This window comes from Carcharodon carcharias, chromosome 1 (genome assembly GCF_017639515.1).
Source record: "Carcharodon carcharias isolate sCarCar2 chromosome 1, sCarCar2.pri, whole genome shotgun sequence".
Classification (NCBI taxonomy): Eukaryota; Metazoa; Chordata; class Chondrichthyes; order Lamniformes; family Lamnidae; genus Carcharodon; species Carcharodon carcharias.
This window is the reverse complement of record NC_054467.1, coordinates 213,320,885-213,340,239: the sequence shown is the minus strand read 5'-3', so window position 1 is coordinate 213,340,239 and position 19,355 is coordinate 213,320,885. Positions and strand designations below refer to the sequence as shown.

Here is a 19,355-nt window from a genome sequence, read left to right as displayed (position 1 = left end):
AGGGACCAGATGCTTTCTGCTCCCAATGCTCTGGAGACTGGGTTTTGAATCCCACCTTGGCAGATGGTGAAATTTGAATTTAATAAAAATCTAGAATTAGAAGTCTGATGATGACCACGAAACCATTGCTGATTGTCATAAAAAACCATCTGATTCACTAATGTCCTTTAGAGGAGGAAATCTGCTGTCCTTACCTGTCTGGCCTACATGTGTCTCCAGACCCACAGCAATGTGGTTATCTCTTAAATGTTGTCTGAGCAAGGGCAGTTAGGAATGGGCAATAAATGCCATAAACGAAATAACAAAAAGTCTTCCTGTACAAATATTTGAAAAGATTGCACCTTGTTGAATACGGGGTAATTGGGTTTTTAATGGTGTGCTAACTTCATTGTTACTGCCAAACATTCTCACTGGCCCTGAGAAGCTAATTTTAAAAGAGCAAAATACTACAGATGCTGGAAATCTGAAATAAAAATAAAGTGTTGGAAATACTCAGCAGGCCTGACAGCATCTGTGGAGAGAACCAGAGTTCATGTTTCAGGTCGATGACCTTTCATCAAAACTGTTCTGAAACATTAGCTCTGTTTCTGTCTCCACAGATGCTGTCAGACTTGCTCGATATTTCCAGCACTTTCTGTTTTTATTTAAGCTAGTATTATATTTGTGCAATGCCAAATTTCTTCATTTTGAGAAAAAATCTATGTTTTAGAAAATATTTTGTTAAAAACTTTGTTTACCTTTATTTTAGCTTCTACCTCATTCTAATTATAACTTATTTATTTTGCTGTTTGAAAATTTAAATTAAAATTGAAACATACTAAATGTTTTTAATTTCCTGGTTTGTTGTGTGTGAATACTTCAATGTGATTGCCAACTTGTTGACATCACTGCTACTGCAAACCAAGTGATCCCCTGCCTAAGCATTAGATTTAAACTGCTATCAGGAAAAGAGAAAACCAGGCCACGGAGAATAAAAGATCTTTATGGGCAGCTTTCTTTGAGATCAGCAATGTGCACAGTTGTTTCATTGCTGACTCCAAGATCCAGCCCATTTACATTGGCTGAAAGTTTTATTTCATTTTCTGGGCAACGTGTTATCAATAAATTTTAGCAATAGAGTAATTCACAGAATCACGGAATTGTTATGGCACAGAAGGAGGCTGTTTGACCTATTGTGTCTGCACTGGCTCTTTAAATGAGCATTATGAATTAATGCCATTCTCCTGCCTTCTCCCTTTTTTTCCTCCTGCTTCTTGCGCATTGTTTCTATTCAAATAATCATCTATTGCCCTCTTGAATGCCTCGATTGAACCTGCCGCTGCCATACTTCCAGGGAGTGCATTCCAGGCTCCTTAAGTAAAACCTAGGAATTCAGCATGCTTCCATGAACAGAGCAGGAGTGAGAGCACTTGATGGCCTCTAACTTTTTAGAGATTTGTTGGCTAAGACAGCAGTCTCACTAATTAGATTTGATGACACTATCATTGCAATAAATGCTGCTCACCTCTGGATAAAGAAATGGAAGTGTTATCGACATAGACAGTGGGCCCACTAAATAGATTTGATGACAGTACCAGCACAATAAATGCTATTTATCTTTAAGTATGGACAATTTTGAGCTATTTTCAGTATGCTGTCTGGGTTGGGTGTAGCAGCTCCATTTTCTATTCCTGTTAAACTGGTATTTAGGCTGTTTGATGGATAAGAAATTCCGATAATGGAATTCTGCCCTTTTAATTTTTTTTTCTGACGTCCGCCTGCCATTGGCCACTGCTGCCTCCAAGGTGGCCAAAACTGAGGAAGGAGTCTTAACATTGAAATCTCTGCCAGCAACAAATCTGGGAGCAGGACCCGGGGCAGCTGCCACTTAGCCTTGTGCTAGCCCAGAACTGCCTGCCATCATTCATCCCACCAAAAGGTGGTGCTCTGCTGCTGGCAGCTTTGTGGAGCCACAGGGTTCGGCAGGCCTTGGGGAGTGGGAGGGGAGTAGTGGAGCCCAAGTACCTGCAGGTTTTGGCAACAACAAGCAGGGGAACGGATGGGGTTTGGGAATAGGGTCTGCTGAGTGATGGGCAGGAGTTGGGCAGAGGAGCCATTGAGTGGGGGCGAGGGGGTTTGGGGAGAGGGGCTGTTGGGTGCGTGAATGGGGTGAGGGTGGTTGGGGAGAGGAGCTGCTGAGGGAGGAAGGTGTGGGAAGAGGGGCATATGTTTGGGGTGGGGGAGAGGTTGATGACAACATGTGTGGGGGCGCTTAGGTGGAGAGTGTCTTCACTGACTTCTCTGTCACCAGGAAATATGGAGACCTTGGCTGAAATCTAATGAGTAATAAAATAATAACATTTTTCCAAAGCACTTTAAAAACACAGATTTTCATATTTATAGGATGTATTATTATGTGATATGTAAACTTTAATAATCATGTACTGAATGTGACTCTGCTGCTTTATTGCTATTTTGTTTTTGCTGGCATCTGGGTCATGTTAATTTTCAAGAGTTTTTTAATATATTCGTTCATGGGATGTGGGTGTCACTGGCAAGGCTATTGCCCAGCCCTAATTGCTCTTGAGAAGGTGGTGCTGAGTTAAAACGGAGTCACAAAGGAATATAGCTTGTGAAGCACTGCTTCGCTTCAATGTACCTAAGTCAGAAAGGTCATGTTCTGTTGCTGGTGTGAACTTTGCTCTGCATTAGAGGCATCAACTGCATTAAATGATGAAATGTTGAGTTCACCTTGATGATTTGATACAAGTGCATTGGTCCACCATTTTGACAGCAATAGAAGGTAAACAAATGTTTACCTAACTACTATTTCAGCCTTCCTGAGGTCTAATAATTCCACCTATTTGGAGTGGCCTAGAAGCATTTGCATTCCAGTTCATAATTCCTTTTCACAAAAAAAATTCATGTTGTTTTGTCATCAGCCACTCACATCCTTGTTGTTTTGACCACTGGCATGGTGTAAAAAAGCATCATGTTAATTGGTTGCAATGGCATTAGATCACAAAGGATTGTTGATCCCGATATCTTCATATGGAAGAACCATTACTGATGTTGGAAAACCACTTCACTGCCACCTGAGATGTATTGCATTGTTCAGAACAAGACCTTGGACACCAGACCTCCCCCACACATACAACCCCACAGTTAGGCTTATATAAATACATGTTGTTAAAAATTACATTGGATCCAAATAAAATGTCCCACACTTAATGCACATAGTGCAGCTACATTTAAAGTTTTCTATGCAATCCACATGATGTATACTGAGTGAATGAGTGAAATTGAAAGATAGTCTTTTTGTGGTGGCAGAGGAAATGAGTACATGCCTTAATTTGTGAATGAGTGTATTTTGGAATGATCTGGTTACCTTTGAATGATTATTCCATTTGCTAAACATATTATAGAAACATCTCCCTTTGTTCCATTGGAGAATGGGCTGTCCCTGTCTCACTAAGCTATTTTGGATGTGAGATATAAAATAAACACTTCTTAGATTTTATCAGTTTTTCGCTGTCCATCAATAAATCCAATTTTTGTCACAGCCTTCCAAATGAATTATAACTAAACCACGCCGGTTTTACCATAATGTGCAAGTTCCACACTCTGATCTATTGCTGCTCTAGTCGGCATTCAATAGGATTGTGCTGGTGCTGCATGTTTTTCAAATGATCATATAGGATCATTGTTGTTCAATAACAGCAACTTACATTTACATAATGCCTTTAATACAGCAAAACTTCCCCAGGTACTTAACAAGAGCATTATCAATAAAAATTTCAACACCAAGCCACAGAAAGAGATATCAAGACAGATGACCAAAAGCTTGGTCAGAGAAGTAGGTTTTAAGGAGCATCTGAAAGGAGGAAAGAGAGGTAGAGAGTTGAAGGAGGGAATTCCGGAGCTTCAGGTCAAGGTACAAAGAACACAGAGGAGGCTTGTAAAGCTGGAGGATGTTGCAGAGATAGAGATGGATGATGCACTGGAGGGATTTGAAAACAAGGGCAAGGATTTTAAAATTGAGGCATTGCCTCAATGGCACCAGTATCAATCAGTGAGCACAGGAGTCATTTTTTTAGTTTTGCTGTAAAGAGACACAGTGCTGAAGCTTTTCATTTTATACTTAAACACAAGAATGCCAAGTTTCAAACAATCACAACAATTTATACCAGAGGGGAAAAGGTGTTGATTGGTTAACAAATCGACTCTGATTGACCAAGGCGTTGCCATGGAGAAAGCAACAGGAAGCTATGGACTCCCCAAGCTCTTTGGTAATTCAAAACAGGCACAAGGCTTGAACATATTTCTTTTGTTTGCAGAGAACCTGTCCCTGTGTCTGAATGTATGTCACTTCTAGCAAGTGTAATTGAGCCATGTTACAAACTTGACTGATTAGCTCAAGTTGGTTGTTAGTGTAGCTATTATTATACTCAGGATTGTTCAGCAAGTACTGCCTAATCACGCTTGGCCTAAATAGCCAAGTGGTTATGGTACTGGGCTTGCAACCCCAAGATCAAGAGTTCAAATCTCACAATGGCAAACTATGAAACAATGTAACTTCATCTGAATAGGAACAGATGGAAACGTGTTTGTATTCGAAAGAGTTACTGCCTAATCACGGATTCACATCTAACAATAGACATTTTTTGGGGGGGTTTTACAAGATGATATAGCACTTCTTCAGTATTGCACTGAAATATTAGCCTAATCATGTGTTCAAGTCCAGTTGTCTTCTGACTCAAAAGTGCTTGCAACCACTGGTCCAAGGCAATACTCAAGAGCAGTATACAGATAGGTTTAGTAGCGGAAGGATGTTATCCAGGGGCTGGGCAGGTAGGAGTTGATGAGACAATTGGAAAGGAGAGTTGGGGTGAGCCACAGTGGGGGTTTGTGCAAATGTAAAAGATAGAACAGAGGGAGCTAAGTGGATGGTCTTGATTTTGGAAACTAATAAATTCCCTGAGGCCCTCATACCTCACATGTCAGAGATGGGAATAGATACTGGTTCATATTGAAAAAGATGAATTTGCAGTTGTCCTTTCCATGCAGAATGGTCCTGGAGTAATGTGGGCATTTGGCTGAAGTGAGAGAGAGAGAGAGACAGTCCTGTTTGAGATGGTTGAATAGGCCTGAAGTGGACAACAAAGCTGGTTGTAAGCTAACTGCACTAATCCATGGCCTTTGGACTTGAGAACATGAAGGTCATATTTGGAGTAGGAGAATGGAGATGGGAGATTAATCAAGATCTGAAGGGATCGAGGGCATTGATAGCAGGTGCAAGGTAGCTAATTAAAAAATTAATGGATAGCCAATATCAAGCTGAATGTCAAGTTAGAGGAAAGCAATGTTTAAGCGATAGAAAGGGTGCTGGTGGAGGAATTAGGGAGTATTTTAAGAGAACAGAAGCTGGGGGGACGGGATTGGATGAGGTCAGGAGGTGTTGGGTGGCAGGGAAATGTTAGTGGTGAAAGAGATGAAATGATGTGATCTTACAGCTGGCAAGACCATACGAGATAGCAAATCTCAAGGGGGTAACACTGGAAGTGGATGGTAGAATTTACGTATTAGGACTAATCTCAAACTCATCTTTCAAATATCCCTCCATTCCTTTCCTCTGGGAAAGCATCTAACTGTTGAAAGCACTTATCTAATCTGTTCTTTAATTTAGTTCAGAATCTTGTTACCCTTTAGGTGAGAAAGTGTCCTTGCTTCTAACTTCCTAACTTTGAACTTATATCCCTGTTATCTGAATTCTTCGCCATAGTGAACAATTTGTCTTTTTAAATTTGGTCAAATCTTTTCATAATCTTGAACGTTTTGTTACATCATATTGAAGTCTCCATTATCCAAAGGAGGCAAGTCAAATGTCTTTATTTCTTGATAATTGAATTATCTTATTACTGTTTGGTCCCATTCGAGGGCTGCAACATTGTTATGATCAAGTAATCAGAGCTGCTTGTTGTGGCCAAACGTTCAAGCTGGAATCACTAAATCAAGTATCCTATGGTTAATGAAGACAATTTGTTCAGTTATCTGTATAGAAATTGAATATGCCAGTGATCAATCAAAGATTGGTTGAGTTGTTGCACTATACATCTTGCTTATGTGTCCATGTCTGTTTATATCTAGGAACTGCCCAGATTCAAAACGTACTTTCACCAAACGGTTTATGCTAGAGAAACACATTCGACTCATGCATGGTATTAAAAATCCTGATGTGGCACAAATGACGGAGACAACAACAATAGTAGAATCCCCAAAGAAAGAAGAGAACAAGGTGAGTAATTATGTAGTGAGTCCCATAGCCTACTGACATTAATTTTGAGGGCTGAGCACTCCAATATATGTCCTCCCTGTAATTATTTATGAAAAGCCACAAACACTGAAATTATAAGATTCCTTTCCAAATTTTGACTTCTCTGGTCACAATCCTGTCATTGACTCTATACTGGAAGTTCCATAACTTTGAGGTGAAAACTTTGAAAATATAGGCTTCAATATTCAGAAACAATTTCCCTCCTGCTTCTTATCTGTCATTCAGAATCCTGCAACTAAAGCAAAATACTGCGGGTGTTGGAAATCTGAAATGAAAACAGAAAATGCTGGAAATACTCATCAGATCTGGCAGCATCTGTGGAGGAGGAAACAAAGTTCACATTTCAGGTCGATGACCCTTCATCAGAACTGGTTCCTTTTCATTCCCGACTATCCAAAAAGATTCCATTTAAGGTTGTTAGCATCTGCCGATTGTCCTGATACTTGGTTCTGCGATGCAGGAAGACAATTGAAATGTTTGGTAGTTAAAATTGTTTCACTATACACCAATTCACCAAGGCTCCTTAGACAACACTTTCCAAACCCACGACCTCTACCGTCTAGAAGGACAAGGGCAGCAGATAGATGGGAACACCACCACCTGGAGGTTCCCCTCTAAGTCACTCACCAGCCTGACTTGGAAATATATCACCGTTCCTTCACTGTCGCTGGGTCAAAATCCTGCAACTCCCTTCCTAACAGCGCTGTGTGTGTACCTATATCACATGGACTGCAGCGGTTCAAGAAGGAAGCTCACCACCACCTTCTCAAGGGCAACTAGGGATGGGTAGTAAATGCTGGCCCAGCCAGTGAAGCCCACTTTCCATGAATGAATAAAAAAAAGACATCGAATTTTCCAAAAACCAACTGGAGATTATTCCTCAGTAAACCTGCAGTGATAGTATTACGGCTTGTCCGCCCCAGCGTGAATGTCATCATACTTCAAGTTAGAGGATAAGTAGTGTAATGTTCTAATCTGTTCCCAGTTTGACTAGTTGAAAGTTAGTTCTCATTGATATCTCTTCTGGTCTTAGATGGACGAAATTCAAGCCATGGTCCGAATCCAATTCAAGTATCCAAGTCATTCAGCACAAGATATTTCCAACAGTCTTGACTTGATATTTTTAAATTCAGTTTTGGGATAAGGGTGTTGCTGGCAAGGCTGGCAATTATTGTCCTCTCCTCTTTTCATTTGAGAAGCTGATGGTCGAATGGTTCCTGAGTTGCTGCAGTCTGTGTGGTGAAGATAGGAATTTCAAGGATTTTGATTCCGCAACAATTAAGGAGTGGCATTATATGTCCAAGTCAGGATGGTGTGTGAATTGCAGGAGAACTTGGAAATGATGGGAGTTCGATAGAAGGAAGGTCATTGTTGAAGCAGGCAAAGATGGTTGGGCCTGGATGCTTTGTAAAAATTCGTTCATGAGATGTAGGCCAGCATTTATTGCCCATCCCTAATTGCCCTTGTTCAGAAGGAGCATCTGGAGTCACATGTAGGCCAGACCAGGTAAGGACGGCAGATTTCCTTCCCTAAAGGACATTAGTGAACCAGATGGGTTTTTATGACAATCGGCAATGGTTTTGTGGTCATCATCAGACTTTTATTGAATTCAAATCTCACCTTGGTGGGATGCAAACCCAGGTTCCCACAGTATTACCCTGAGTCTCTAGACTACTAGTCCATTGACAATACCACTATATCACCACCTCCCCCTGTTGACCTTAGGAACTCCTGCAACAATGTCCTAAGTCTGAGATGATTGGTATCCAGCAATCACAATCATTTTCCTTTGTTCCAGATATGCCTCCAGCCATGAGGGAGTTTTCCCCCTGGTCAACTTTGACTTCAGTTTTCAGTTCCATGGCAGTACATCCAATTAATTATCAAGGGCAGTGACTCTTACCTCTGGTGTTCAGGTCTTGTATCCATATTCAGACCAAGGCTGTAATGAGGCCTGGAGCTAAGTAACATAAGGATAATTGAAGTGAAAAATGGGATTATCATAATAAGGTAGCTGCTTAATGTTTAGGTTAAGGCACATTTTTGACTAGAGCAATAGGTTCTTAAATGGTTTCCAAAAAAATTAGTGAGTTGCTGATGGAACTCCAGGAGTCTTCAATTGCTTGTAATATTTGGCTTTGATCAACTTGATAAGTTAGATTGCCTATTCTTTGCTATTTATTGAAAAAAACTACCACAACACTGTTTCTCTTTGGATAACTGACACAACGGGCTGAATTTTGTCAACAGGTAAGTAGCCCCATACCTCCTCCAGGACTGAAAGTAGGAGCTGACCACTCACCAGCAGGTGACGGGACCCCAGGGTGGCATTTTACCAGCACAGCCAATTGAGAAGTTGCCAGCCTAACTGCCATCCAATTGTTGACAGCAGCCCACCTTCCAGAGCTGCCAGCAGCTTGGCAGCCACAGCAGCACCAATGTTAGAGGTGACCACTACTGAGACTGCAGGAACCCTAAAGTACAAGCTAAGTTTTAATTGGCACCTCACAGCAATGACATCGTGGCCACAGCGGTGGCCATCGCTGCCTGGGGTCCATCCAGGGGCCAGAAAGCCAGCAGAAAGGAGGACTTCCCTCCCCACTCTGGGCACTGAGAGGCTGCCCGATGGCCTCCCCACACAATGACAGCCCCTCCCGTCACCGGTAAGATGATGGTGGGGGGCAGGAGGTGGTCCTTAATTGTGCACTTAATTTGCACAGTTGGCTTCCTAAAGGGCACTCATGCCAATGAGATTCCCACCACTAGAAACATACCTTGTTGGGCTCTCCACCACCACCATTTTACCAGCCCTCTTGCCTCCCAGCCCATCACATTGGGTTGGTAACCAGGGATGAGAAATTTCCACCAAATGGCAGAGTTCAGACATTGGAGTTTTGTAAATCCGCCATTGGCATCATCCTTTCTGACCTTCAGACCTGAAAGAAGGCTTTAAAACAATTACTGTTGCTGCGAATTGAAACTGCTGCTTCAAGCTTTCGTGCAGCTTTGCGGTTTTCCAGCAAGCTTTAAAAAAAATCAGAACTGTCAGGTCTCCTCTGCTCTCAGCATATGTCAGTTTTTTTAACTTTTTTTATTCATTTAGGAAACTTGGGTGTCGCTGGCTGGGTCAGCATTTATTACCCATCCCTAATTGCCCTTGAGAAGGTGGTGGTGAGCTGCCTTCTTGAACCGCTGCAGTCCATGCACTGTAGGTACGCCCACAGTGCTGTTAGGGAGGGAGTTCCAGGATTTTGACCCAATGACAGTGAAGGAACGGCGATATATTTCCAAGTCAGGATGGTAAGTGGCTTGGAGGGGAACTTCCAGGTGGTGGTGTTCCCATGTATCTGTTGCCCTTGTTCTTCTGAGATTATAGCGGTCATGGGTTTGGAATGTGCTGTTTATGGAGCCTTGGTGAGTTTCTGCAGTGCAACTTGTAGATGGTACACACTGCTACCACTGTTTGTTGGCAGTAGAGGGAGTGAATGTTTTTGGATGTGGCATCAATCAAGTGGGCTGCTTTGTCCTGAACGGTGTCAAGCTCCTTGAGTGTTGTGGGAGCTGCACTCATCCAGGCAAGTGGAGAGTATTCCATCACACTCCCACTTGTGCCTTGTAGATGGTGGACAGGCTTTGGGGAGTCAGGAGATGATTGCCGCATGATTCCTAGCCTCTGACCTGCTCTTGTAGCCACAGTATTTATGTGGCTAGTCCAGTTCAGTTTCTGGTCAATGGTAACCCCCAGGATGTTGATAGTGGGGGATTCAGTGATGGTAATGCCATTGAATTTCAAGGGGTGATGGTTACATTCTCTCTTGTTGGAGATGGTCAATGCCTGGCACTTGTGGCACAAATGTTACTTGCCACTTGTCAGCCCAAGCCAGGATATTGTCCAGGTCTTGCTGCATTTGGACATGGACTGCTTCAGTATCTGAGGAGTTGCGAATGGTGCTGAACATTGTGCAATCATCAGCGAATATCCCCACTTCTGACCTTATGATAGAAGCAAAGTCATTGATGATGCAGCTGAAGATGGTTGGGCCGAGGAGACTACCCTGAGGAACTCCTGCAGTGATGTCCTGAACTGAGATGATTGACCTCTTACATTCAGAACCATCTTCTTTTGTGCTAGGTATGACTCTAACTAGCACAGTTTCCCCCTATTCCCATTGACTCCAGTTTTACTAGGGCTCCTTGATGCCACACAGTCATATGTGGCCTTGATGTCAAGAGCAGTTGCTCTCATCTCACCTCTTAAATTCAGCTCTTTTTTCTACGTTTGAACCAAGGCTGTATTGAAGTTAGAAGCTAAGTGACCCTGGCAGAACCCAAGCTGAGTGTCAGTGAGCAATTTATTGTTAAGCAAGTGTCGCTTAGTAGCACTGTTGATGTCTTTCCCACACTAATTGCTTCAGCTTCTCCAATCACAGGTTCCCTCTTTCTTGATCTTGCTGCTCCTCCAGAGACAGAATCAATGATTGGAGAAGCAGCAATGGCAGGAGGGAGGGAACTTGTCATTGGAGGTTAATGAGCAGTTATTCTGGCCTGTCCCACTGCTGACATGGAGGAGACTTTCGGCTGTGCTGTTATCCATAACTTAGGCCAGATGCTCGAAGACATGTCCGACCCATTTGATGTCCTCCATAAAACTGAAGAAAAGAAGCTGGATAAGAAAAAATGAGGAGGCAAAAGGTGGGCCAGAAACCCAGAGTAGGGTAGGGGGTGGGGGGTGGTGGTGGTGGTAGTGGTAGTCTGTACGGGGCTGGTGTTGAGGGGTTTGTACCCTGTCGGCTGTAGCTCTGGATGCACAGAGATCTCTGTGTTTGAGAGTGCACCCAGCTCGCGCTTGTCATGGCAACACCCTAGGACCCTTCTCTCGGCTTGAGAGGATCCTGTGCATTGTCTTTTGAACATGGGAAAATGAATGGCCTTGTGATATTCAAAATTGTAAGCGATGGATGATATACTGTGGCCACCCTCATTCCCACTGTGTTATATCAAACTGAAACTTGAATGTGTTAATTCTTGGCTGCAGCACAGTTCGACTGAATCAGTCAAAATCAGTCAGTTCTGCAGAGGGAAGCAAGTGAAGCTGGGAACCTGCTGACTTGAGATTAATGGGTAGGTTGCTAGGCCTTCAGGATCTTGACTGCTACCTTTAAGCAAATAAACCAGAGGTGGTAGTGAATGGGGAGGAGAGAAGACAATTATCAAAATGTAGAAATTCATTTGGCCTGTTACTAGTTTTCATAAGCTGCTTCCTGTGCCTGCTTGTCTGATTTCTGTTTCATTGCATCAAATAGTTGAAATTTGAGATGAATCTGATCTTAGTTTATTATTGTAAATTGGGAATTGTATTTAGAATCCAAATTTGAGAGAAAATACCAAGGAACTAAGGAAGAATGGTATCCTGCACTCCTCATATTAACGGCTTTGAATGACTGGGACTGAATCACCTTGTCTTCATAGGTGATGAACAGAGATTTTTCAGATGACAACCTTTGCTCATGGTTGGTGACACCTTGCCCGCTTACTAAAGCTTCCCTGCCTATGATGTACATAAACCAGCAGGCTCATGTTCTGTTGTTAGTATGGACTTCATCCTTGTGTTATGTGTACTAACTGCATGAAAAGCTGACATGTTGAAATGCTGAGGGCACTTTGGCGATTTTATACAAATGCAGTGGTCCACATTCCTGATGGTAATAAAAGGGAAAACTAATGTTTCTACCCCCTTGAAGTCTAACAATTTTACCCATTTGAAGTGGGCGAGAAGCATTTGCATTTCACCAAAAAGTTCCAGCCTTCACACTGCAGTGACTTTGCCACTTTGCGCTATAATGTGCATTTGGTTCCCTGTCACAAAAAGATTTCTGACCTTTTTTTGTCTTAAGCCACTCTTGCCCCTGGTTGGTAACATTCTGGCCCTACCTTTCAGAAGTTAGTACATTGGTGCACAGAAGTGGGCCCATCTTTGCAGGGGCAATCTTAAGAGTGCTTTCCCACATGTAGAAAAAATTTGAAGACAACTGAAGTAGAGTGGAAAAAAAACCCAAAAAAACTGCGGATGCTGGAAATCCAAAACAAAAACAGAATTACCTGGAAAAACTCAGTCTTCTCCGCCGATGCTGCCAGACCTGCTGAGTTTTTCCAGGTAATTCTGTTTTTGTTTTGAAGTAGAGTGGACCTCAGTCTGCAATGCATGAAACCAATTTCTGGTTTAATTGTGCTGTTAAAGGGCTATTAAAGAGGCCATAAAACTGCCATTATTTTGGCTGCAACCAATTCCTGACAATTCTGGAATCTTCTGCTGGGAGTGGCAATGGAAGTTTCCTATCTTTGCTATTGTACCATGGCTAAGGGCAAAGAAGAACAAAATTTTACAATTCACCTCCCCTCCCGAAGAGCAGAATTGATTATAGGGTGATTGATTTAGTCTGTAATTAATTAAAAACATTTAGGTACAAGTTGTTTCCCCTTCTGCTTCATGCCAGATAGCCTGCTCTGCTCTGCTACCATAGGTGCTGAAGTCTGCAGCAGCTCTTTGCCACGCTCCCCATTGCCACACATGGACTCACTTAGATAGGTGGGAATGAAATCGGGAGGCTACTTGAAAAGTGCAAATTAGGCTGATCCCAGGAAACTCTCAGAGATCAGTCATGCAACAGATAGGTGGGTAGAAATGCCCCTATGCTGCACTTATGGAGGCATTGTCACCAAAGAGAGAAATGTAGGCTAGCCTGTCCGATAATTGACCGAAGAATACTTGGTGTGAATACTTGGTGAATGAATTAAATGAAAGTTCCATTTTCCAACATTTGGGTACAAATTTACCACCCCTACCCCATTCAACAGAAAAATGCAGTGAAAAAAAAGATGCACCGGAATCTGCTCAGGTGGCAAACATCACATATACATAATACTGTTCTCAGTGCACCATTTATATAAGTAATAACACTGAGTGTTTTCAAGATTGAGTTCAGTCAGTGGTTACAAACCACCAGAAGTGTGCTGGCACTATTTCACATAAAAGCTTTGGTCTGAAACCTTGTTATTTACTTAGATACTTGAGTCCCTCAATTGAGATATATTCTTATTGTCCTTGGTTTGATTTTGTATTATACCAATCACTAATATGGAAGATAAAAAATGCAATTTAAGACCCATAGTGGTTCTGAAGTGATGCAATTTCTTTAGTGGTGAGAAATGTAATGCTACTGCAATTTCCCTGAGATTGACAAAATGTATTTACTTGGAGCCTTGTTGTTTCCTGCAGATGCCGTTACCACCGAAGAGAAAGTTGGAGGATGCAGTGGTGGAGCTCCGACCTCCTCCTAGAGGAGCCATTACGCAGCCTTTGAAGAAGCTGAAAATCAACGTCATCAAACTCAACAAATGTGCCGTGTGCGGCTTCACCACAGAGAATGTAACTCAGTTCCAAGAACACCTACCCCAGCACAAGACTGATGGCTCAACCTTCCAGTGCAGGGAGTGTGGCCTCTGTTATACCTCTCTCCAGTCTCTAACCAGACATTTGTTCATTGTCCACAAGATGAAAAATGCCCAGCAAGTTGCCAGACAAAATGGGGCCAGGGAGGAGAACCCGGCAGATAGCAAAGTGAGCCTGGAGGACAGTCAGGCTGAAATGATGCTGACGGACAAAAAGTGCAAAGTTTGCTCCAAAACTTTTGAAAGTGAAGCTGCCTTGAACACACACATGCGGACACATGGCATGGCCTTCATAAAATCCAAGCGGTTGTGCGCATCAGAAAAATGAGGAGCAACTCTCTCAAAATGACATTCAGTTCACAAACAGTAGAGGTGACTTCATGCAGAAGGGACCGCTTTGGTTGGGACAAACTGTCCCCTGTTGCAGCTTTTACTGGAACGTCATGTAAACCCCTCAAACGCCTCACTTGTACAGACTGTAGCTGTTGTCATTGGCCCAGCATCACTTCTAAGCTGTTGTTTGATTAAAAGAAAAACTCAACACTTTGAAGAAGCATACATTTTTTTTGTACAGTTGCAATGCATATTTACTTCAATTTTTATGCTACATTACAGAGTTCTCTTGTCATCAAAAACCTTGCTCACTTTTGGTCACCATGTAGTGAATTGGTCTTCAGCATTGAGATATTAATGGTATTCTTTGATTTTATTTATAGAAAAACAGGGGAATTGAATTTCAATTAACCAGATTTTGTTAAAAATGTTGTTTACTTACCTTAAGCTGCTTTATCTGAACACTGTCTATTTTAAATTAGGAATTTGTTTCCGATGGACCAAATTAAACAGGGATGTATTGCATCATCATTGGTAACTTGATTAGTTGTTCAAATATGTGGTGCATTGAAGGAAAAAAAAGTTTCAGGAAAATAACCCCTAGAAGGTATGTGTGTGATTGTGTTCAAGTCTGAAAAACATGAATGCTTGTGGGCTACTTAATATTTATTTTTTAAAAGATTGACAAGTGATGGTTTCCTTTCAATTAACAATGAAGACCTTTTGAGAGAAATTAGTTATGTGTGTTAGCATGTGTGTGTGTGCGTATGTGTGTTCATGTGAGTATTCGCATGTGTGTGTGTTCATGTGCCTATTTGCGTGTGTGCCAATGAGTAGGTGTCTGAGAGGTGACTGTTTTTCCAATGCAGAAATAGGACACTTATAAACTGGATCAATGAACAGAAACTGGTTGCCATTTCAGATTTTGGTTTTTAAGTTATAGAAATTGAAGTACAGCCATACAAATTTTGCAGAGTATAATTATACTTCCTGCATTCTGTTTGTTTTCCCTAGCGCCCTTTAATGTTTTCTTATAGCAGCTCACTCACCTTACCAAGTCAAGGATGGGTTTACACAGGCATCATAAACCGAACTGGTCTAGTACCAACTACCTTCAGTTCAGTCATCCAGAAGAAAATTATGTCTTGGTAATCAGATACAATGGGTGCATTGTCTTAATGTGAATGTATCCAAGCAATAATCCATGGGCCATATGCAGCTGGAGGTTTTCAAATGGCTGTTCTTTAAGTTACTGACTCATTGTCAGAAAAATTCTCATTAAACCAGAGAACTCGGGATCTGTTTGTTTACTTAGAAATGGAGCAGACTGAAAAGCACCATTGCAGACCAACCATCCAGCCAGCATAATAGCTTGAGGTACATAGACATTAATGGGAGTATTAATTAAATATTTTATATGTGGCCTGCAAGGCTCCATGTGCTGCACTCAAGCATCCCACAGATATAAAAAGTAATTTTGGACACTTGGCTTTAGGCTGTTGTAGGAACTAGTTGCTTCCTCTAGGGGCTCTTACAGTATTACGGTGGCACCCAGTGGCGAAAGTTCAGAAATACAGCTAATGGTATTTGTTTAAGTAGCCAGTGTTGTTGAAGAAGGAGATACTTAAAAATTGCATTACCAAAGGCTGAGAAAAATAAAGAGAAATTGGGCTGACCAGTACTACTGTAATTAGGACTGATGTTTTTCAATGTACACTTGAATCCTGCAAGATTGAGCTTTCACAGATAGTGGAAATGTTCCTGATAGCTTTTCTCCTCTGAAGAGTAAACATTAATATTTGTTTTGGCCTGGTAAAGTCATTATTTTGTTTAGAAAAGTCCTATTCTAAGATTCAGGTTGGACAGACAATAAGAAATGAAATGACTGCAAGGTGCTCATATTTTTCATGTTTAACTAATGTCTTTCTTTGCTAAAGTTTTCCTTTAATCACAGACAAAGCTTTTAACAATATCGCTTCTGATTTGACTAAATTCCTATCAAGTTTGACCAGATTGTTTGCTGCAGTAATCTTTTGCTTTATCTAATTTCTACACAGGATGCCAATTGTAGTTGTTGATATAACTCCTCCCACTTCTAAATAAGTCTCCTTTATTCATTCATGGGATGATGTGGGCATCACTGGCTAAGTCAGCATTTATTGCCCTTGTTCAGAGGGCATTTAAGAATCACATGTAGTCCAGCAGATTTCCTTCCCTAAAGGGTATTAATGAGCCACCAATGTTATGGTCATCAGACTTTTAATTGCAGGTTTCACCATCTGCCATGGTGGGATTTGAACCCAGGTCCCTTGAAGTATTACCCTGAGTCTTTGGATTATTAGGCCAGTGGCAGTACCACTACACCACCACCTCCCCCAGTCTGTTGGAATGATAATGTGGCTCTACCCTATACTGTAAAGGTTTTTTCCTCTCCAACCTGTTGTAAACTTCTAATGAATGCTGTGAATCCATACTGTGCGGTTAAGGTGGGGGGAAGACACAATAATGACTCCATGGCACAGCATGACTATCAGAAGAGAACCATGAAATATTTATACTTTAAAGGGTGCTGTCGTATTGCTAACTTGCCTTATAGCATACTTTTTAATGTTTGTAAGTGGAAGAGAATGCACTGACAAGCACCATGCCTAACACAAATACTGTTTTTCTCCCAGCTTTGATAGAGCACTGGAAGGGCTAGGGGGTAGTGGGTTTGCAGCACCTCTGGTGAAGCTGGGTTCAAGTGAGCCTGAACTGATGGATTGCCTGTTTTCTTTGTTAATTGTAAACATCCTATATGAAATAAGGTTAACACAATCTCAGTGCAGTTCCTCGTGACCTCTTCTGTGACACTAATTGGTATTAAGCTGGCAATTTCAATCAAATGTTGAGATTGCTACTTAGTGCCATGTGCCATGTGTAAATGGAAACAGCACATTGATGGGATAGGAGATGCTTCACAAAATTGGGAAAAAAGCACACAATTGTAGAAAATAGAGGAAGCCTCACTCTGCATCTAACTCATTTGATTGCAATTTAGCAATGTTTGGTGCTGAATTGGGTGCAAAACATCTCTTGCTCTAGCATTGGCATTGCTCAGTTTAACAAAAAAAACAAAGAAATTAGGGGGAAACTAAAGTAATAATAGAGACTGTGATGTAACAGATTAAAGCATCCAGAAGCACATGAATTTTGTTAAATTCAATCTTTTAAAACAAATATTTGGAGGTTTCTCATCTACTGCATAGTGCAAGCTCCTCCAAACAACAGAATTAGCACACCAAAGTTTCCAGAGCAGTTTTGTTGGGAAAACAGTGATAAGGCCCTTTTTCTTTTAAACACTGTGAAGCCAAGTGTTGCTCAACATCCGGGAATCACTTGAATTTTGTTAAGTCAATCCTTTTGAAAAAAACTAACTTCCAGACTCTTTGTTTTGTTATTTGGTTATCCTGTACACATCTGTGGCTCTGTAGTGTAACTTTCATTGCAATCAGAGTGGAATTGCAGCAGTCTTGCACAAAACTTTAATTAGAAAAAAATATATAGAATGATGATAAAATTGGATTCTATCAACTGGGTGGATTTGGTGCACAGTATGCGAAGGTTATATCTTTGTGTTTAGTTTGTTATTGATTTTAGAATTCAAAACGTTTTACTTTAACTAAGCAGGTGCCCAAGCCTGGAGTGTATTCCCCAAAGTTTTTTCTAAAAATAAAGTAGCAGTGTACCAGGGAATTGGTTATATATAGGACTCATTATTCTACCTATCATTCCCAATACAGCACAGGTAGAAGTCCATTGCCCATTATCTGTTGTTACTACTGGTCTTTGTCCACACTCTTTGATTATTCTGCTAGATCCTTAGCAGCTTTAGTTAATAGATGACTGCCCTGGACTTCACACAATGGCAGAAAGCTCTCCTTTGCAACTGATGTGAATTTTATTTCAATTAACCAATGCCCTAATTATGTGATGGGCCCCTTCCAATTGTACCTGAATGTCCTTATTTAAACAAGAGTTTAGCAAATTGCTGTATTTTTAATACTATGGCTGAGTGGGATTCGAAAGAGCAGGTTGTTTTCATTAACTGTGGATATCTAATGTTGGGAGAAGGGTGAAGCAGGCTGAAGTGATAACAGTTAAACAATACCATGGCATCAGTCATATTAACAATATCAATGAATACTCTGAGGAGTTCAACTCCAGACAGGTTCTGCATTTTATCAGCAGGTAGCATAAGTGACATTTTCAACAAGGCTGCAATGAGCAGAAATGATACAGGAAAAAGCGCTCTTCTGTTTTACGGTTGTAAATTGCTCCTCATGCAAGTCTGAGCTTCTCATTATCATATTTTTTGAGGCTTTTATATCTTGTGTGTTTAGTCCAATAAAAATTTTGTACTTTTTTAACATGTTTTTTTTTGGTGTAGACTTTAATGGCATGAAAAAATGTAGCCATTGTCTTGTTACGTTCCTAGGGCGTGTCTTGCTGCTGTCGTTGATAGTAAAATTTGTCAGCTGTAATCTCATCAAAGTTTAAACATTTAATAAATGTTTAAAGTATTTAAAGAGCTGATGTGTGAAAAAGGTTTTTGTTTTCTTGCAGTGGCGATATTTTTTGACTTGAATTTTTGTTTAAATTTATCGAGTTTTATAGCATTGAGGCTTGAGGAATCCTAGACTCTGTTTTAATAATACAAGAGCAAATTTTTGCTCTTTCTTGTTTACTTCATAACTACAGTTCAACTTAACGTAGCCAATGGAAGTAATGTAAATACCATTGAGATGCACCTGGAAAGTTGGCATCATGATAACCCTTGTAGAAATACTGAGCCCCTTCTCTTGGAACTACAAGTAAACTATCTGCTGATGCACAGAGGTGGTGAGTGGAGTGCAGTGTAGACAATGTAAAAATTGTGATTTTGGTAAGAGTAGGAATTTGGTGCAGAGGAGGAAAGAGGTGCTTTTTTTCCCAATGCCTGTGAAGTTGGTGTAAGCTTGAGGCAGTAAGAATTTAAAATTTTTGGCCAATGTTTTTGATGCTTAGTGTGAGTCATTATGTAGAAAAAGAAAAAAAATTACAACAAAGTAACAAAGTAGATAGAAATAATAGAATCATCGAATGGTCATAGCACAGGAGGGCATTCGGCCTATCATGTCTGTGCGAGCTCTCTCCAAGAGCACTTTTGTGAGTCCCACTTCCCCACTCTATCCCCAAAACCCTGCAATCCCATCAGTTGAAAGCCTCCACCACACTCTCA

General features: G+C 41.1%; 1 protein-coding gene across 8 annotated transcripts in view; it reads left to right on the top strand.

Moving 5' to 3' along the window:
- znf532 (zinc finger protein 532) overlaps positions 1-18,666 on the top strand; it is a 195,147-nt gene extending 176,481 nt beyond the window's left edge. For all 8 annotated transcript variants that reach the window (XM_041185665.1, XM_041185715.1, XM_041185655.1 and 5 more), the window contains 2 exons: positions 6,127-6,274; positions 13,590-18,666. In XM_041185665.1, the coding sequence (XP_041041599.1) occupies positions 6,127-6,274; positions 13,590-14,090 (649 nt within the window). In that variant the 3' untranslated portion in view covers positions 14,091-18,666. The remainder of the gene's footprint in view (positions 1-6,126; positions 6,275-13,589) is intronic.
- The last annotated feature ends 689 nt before the right edge of the window (positions 18,667-19,355 follow it).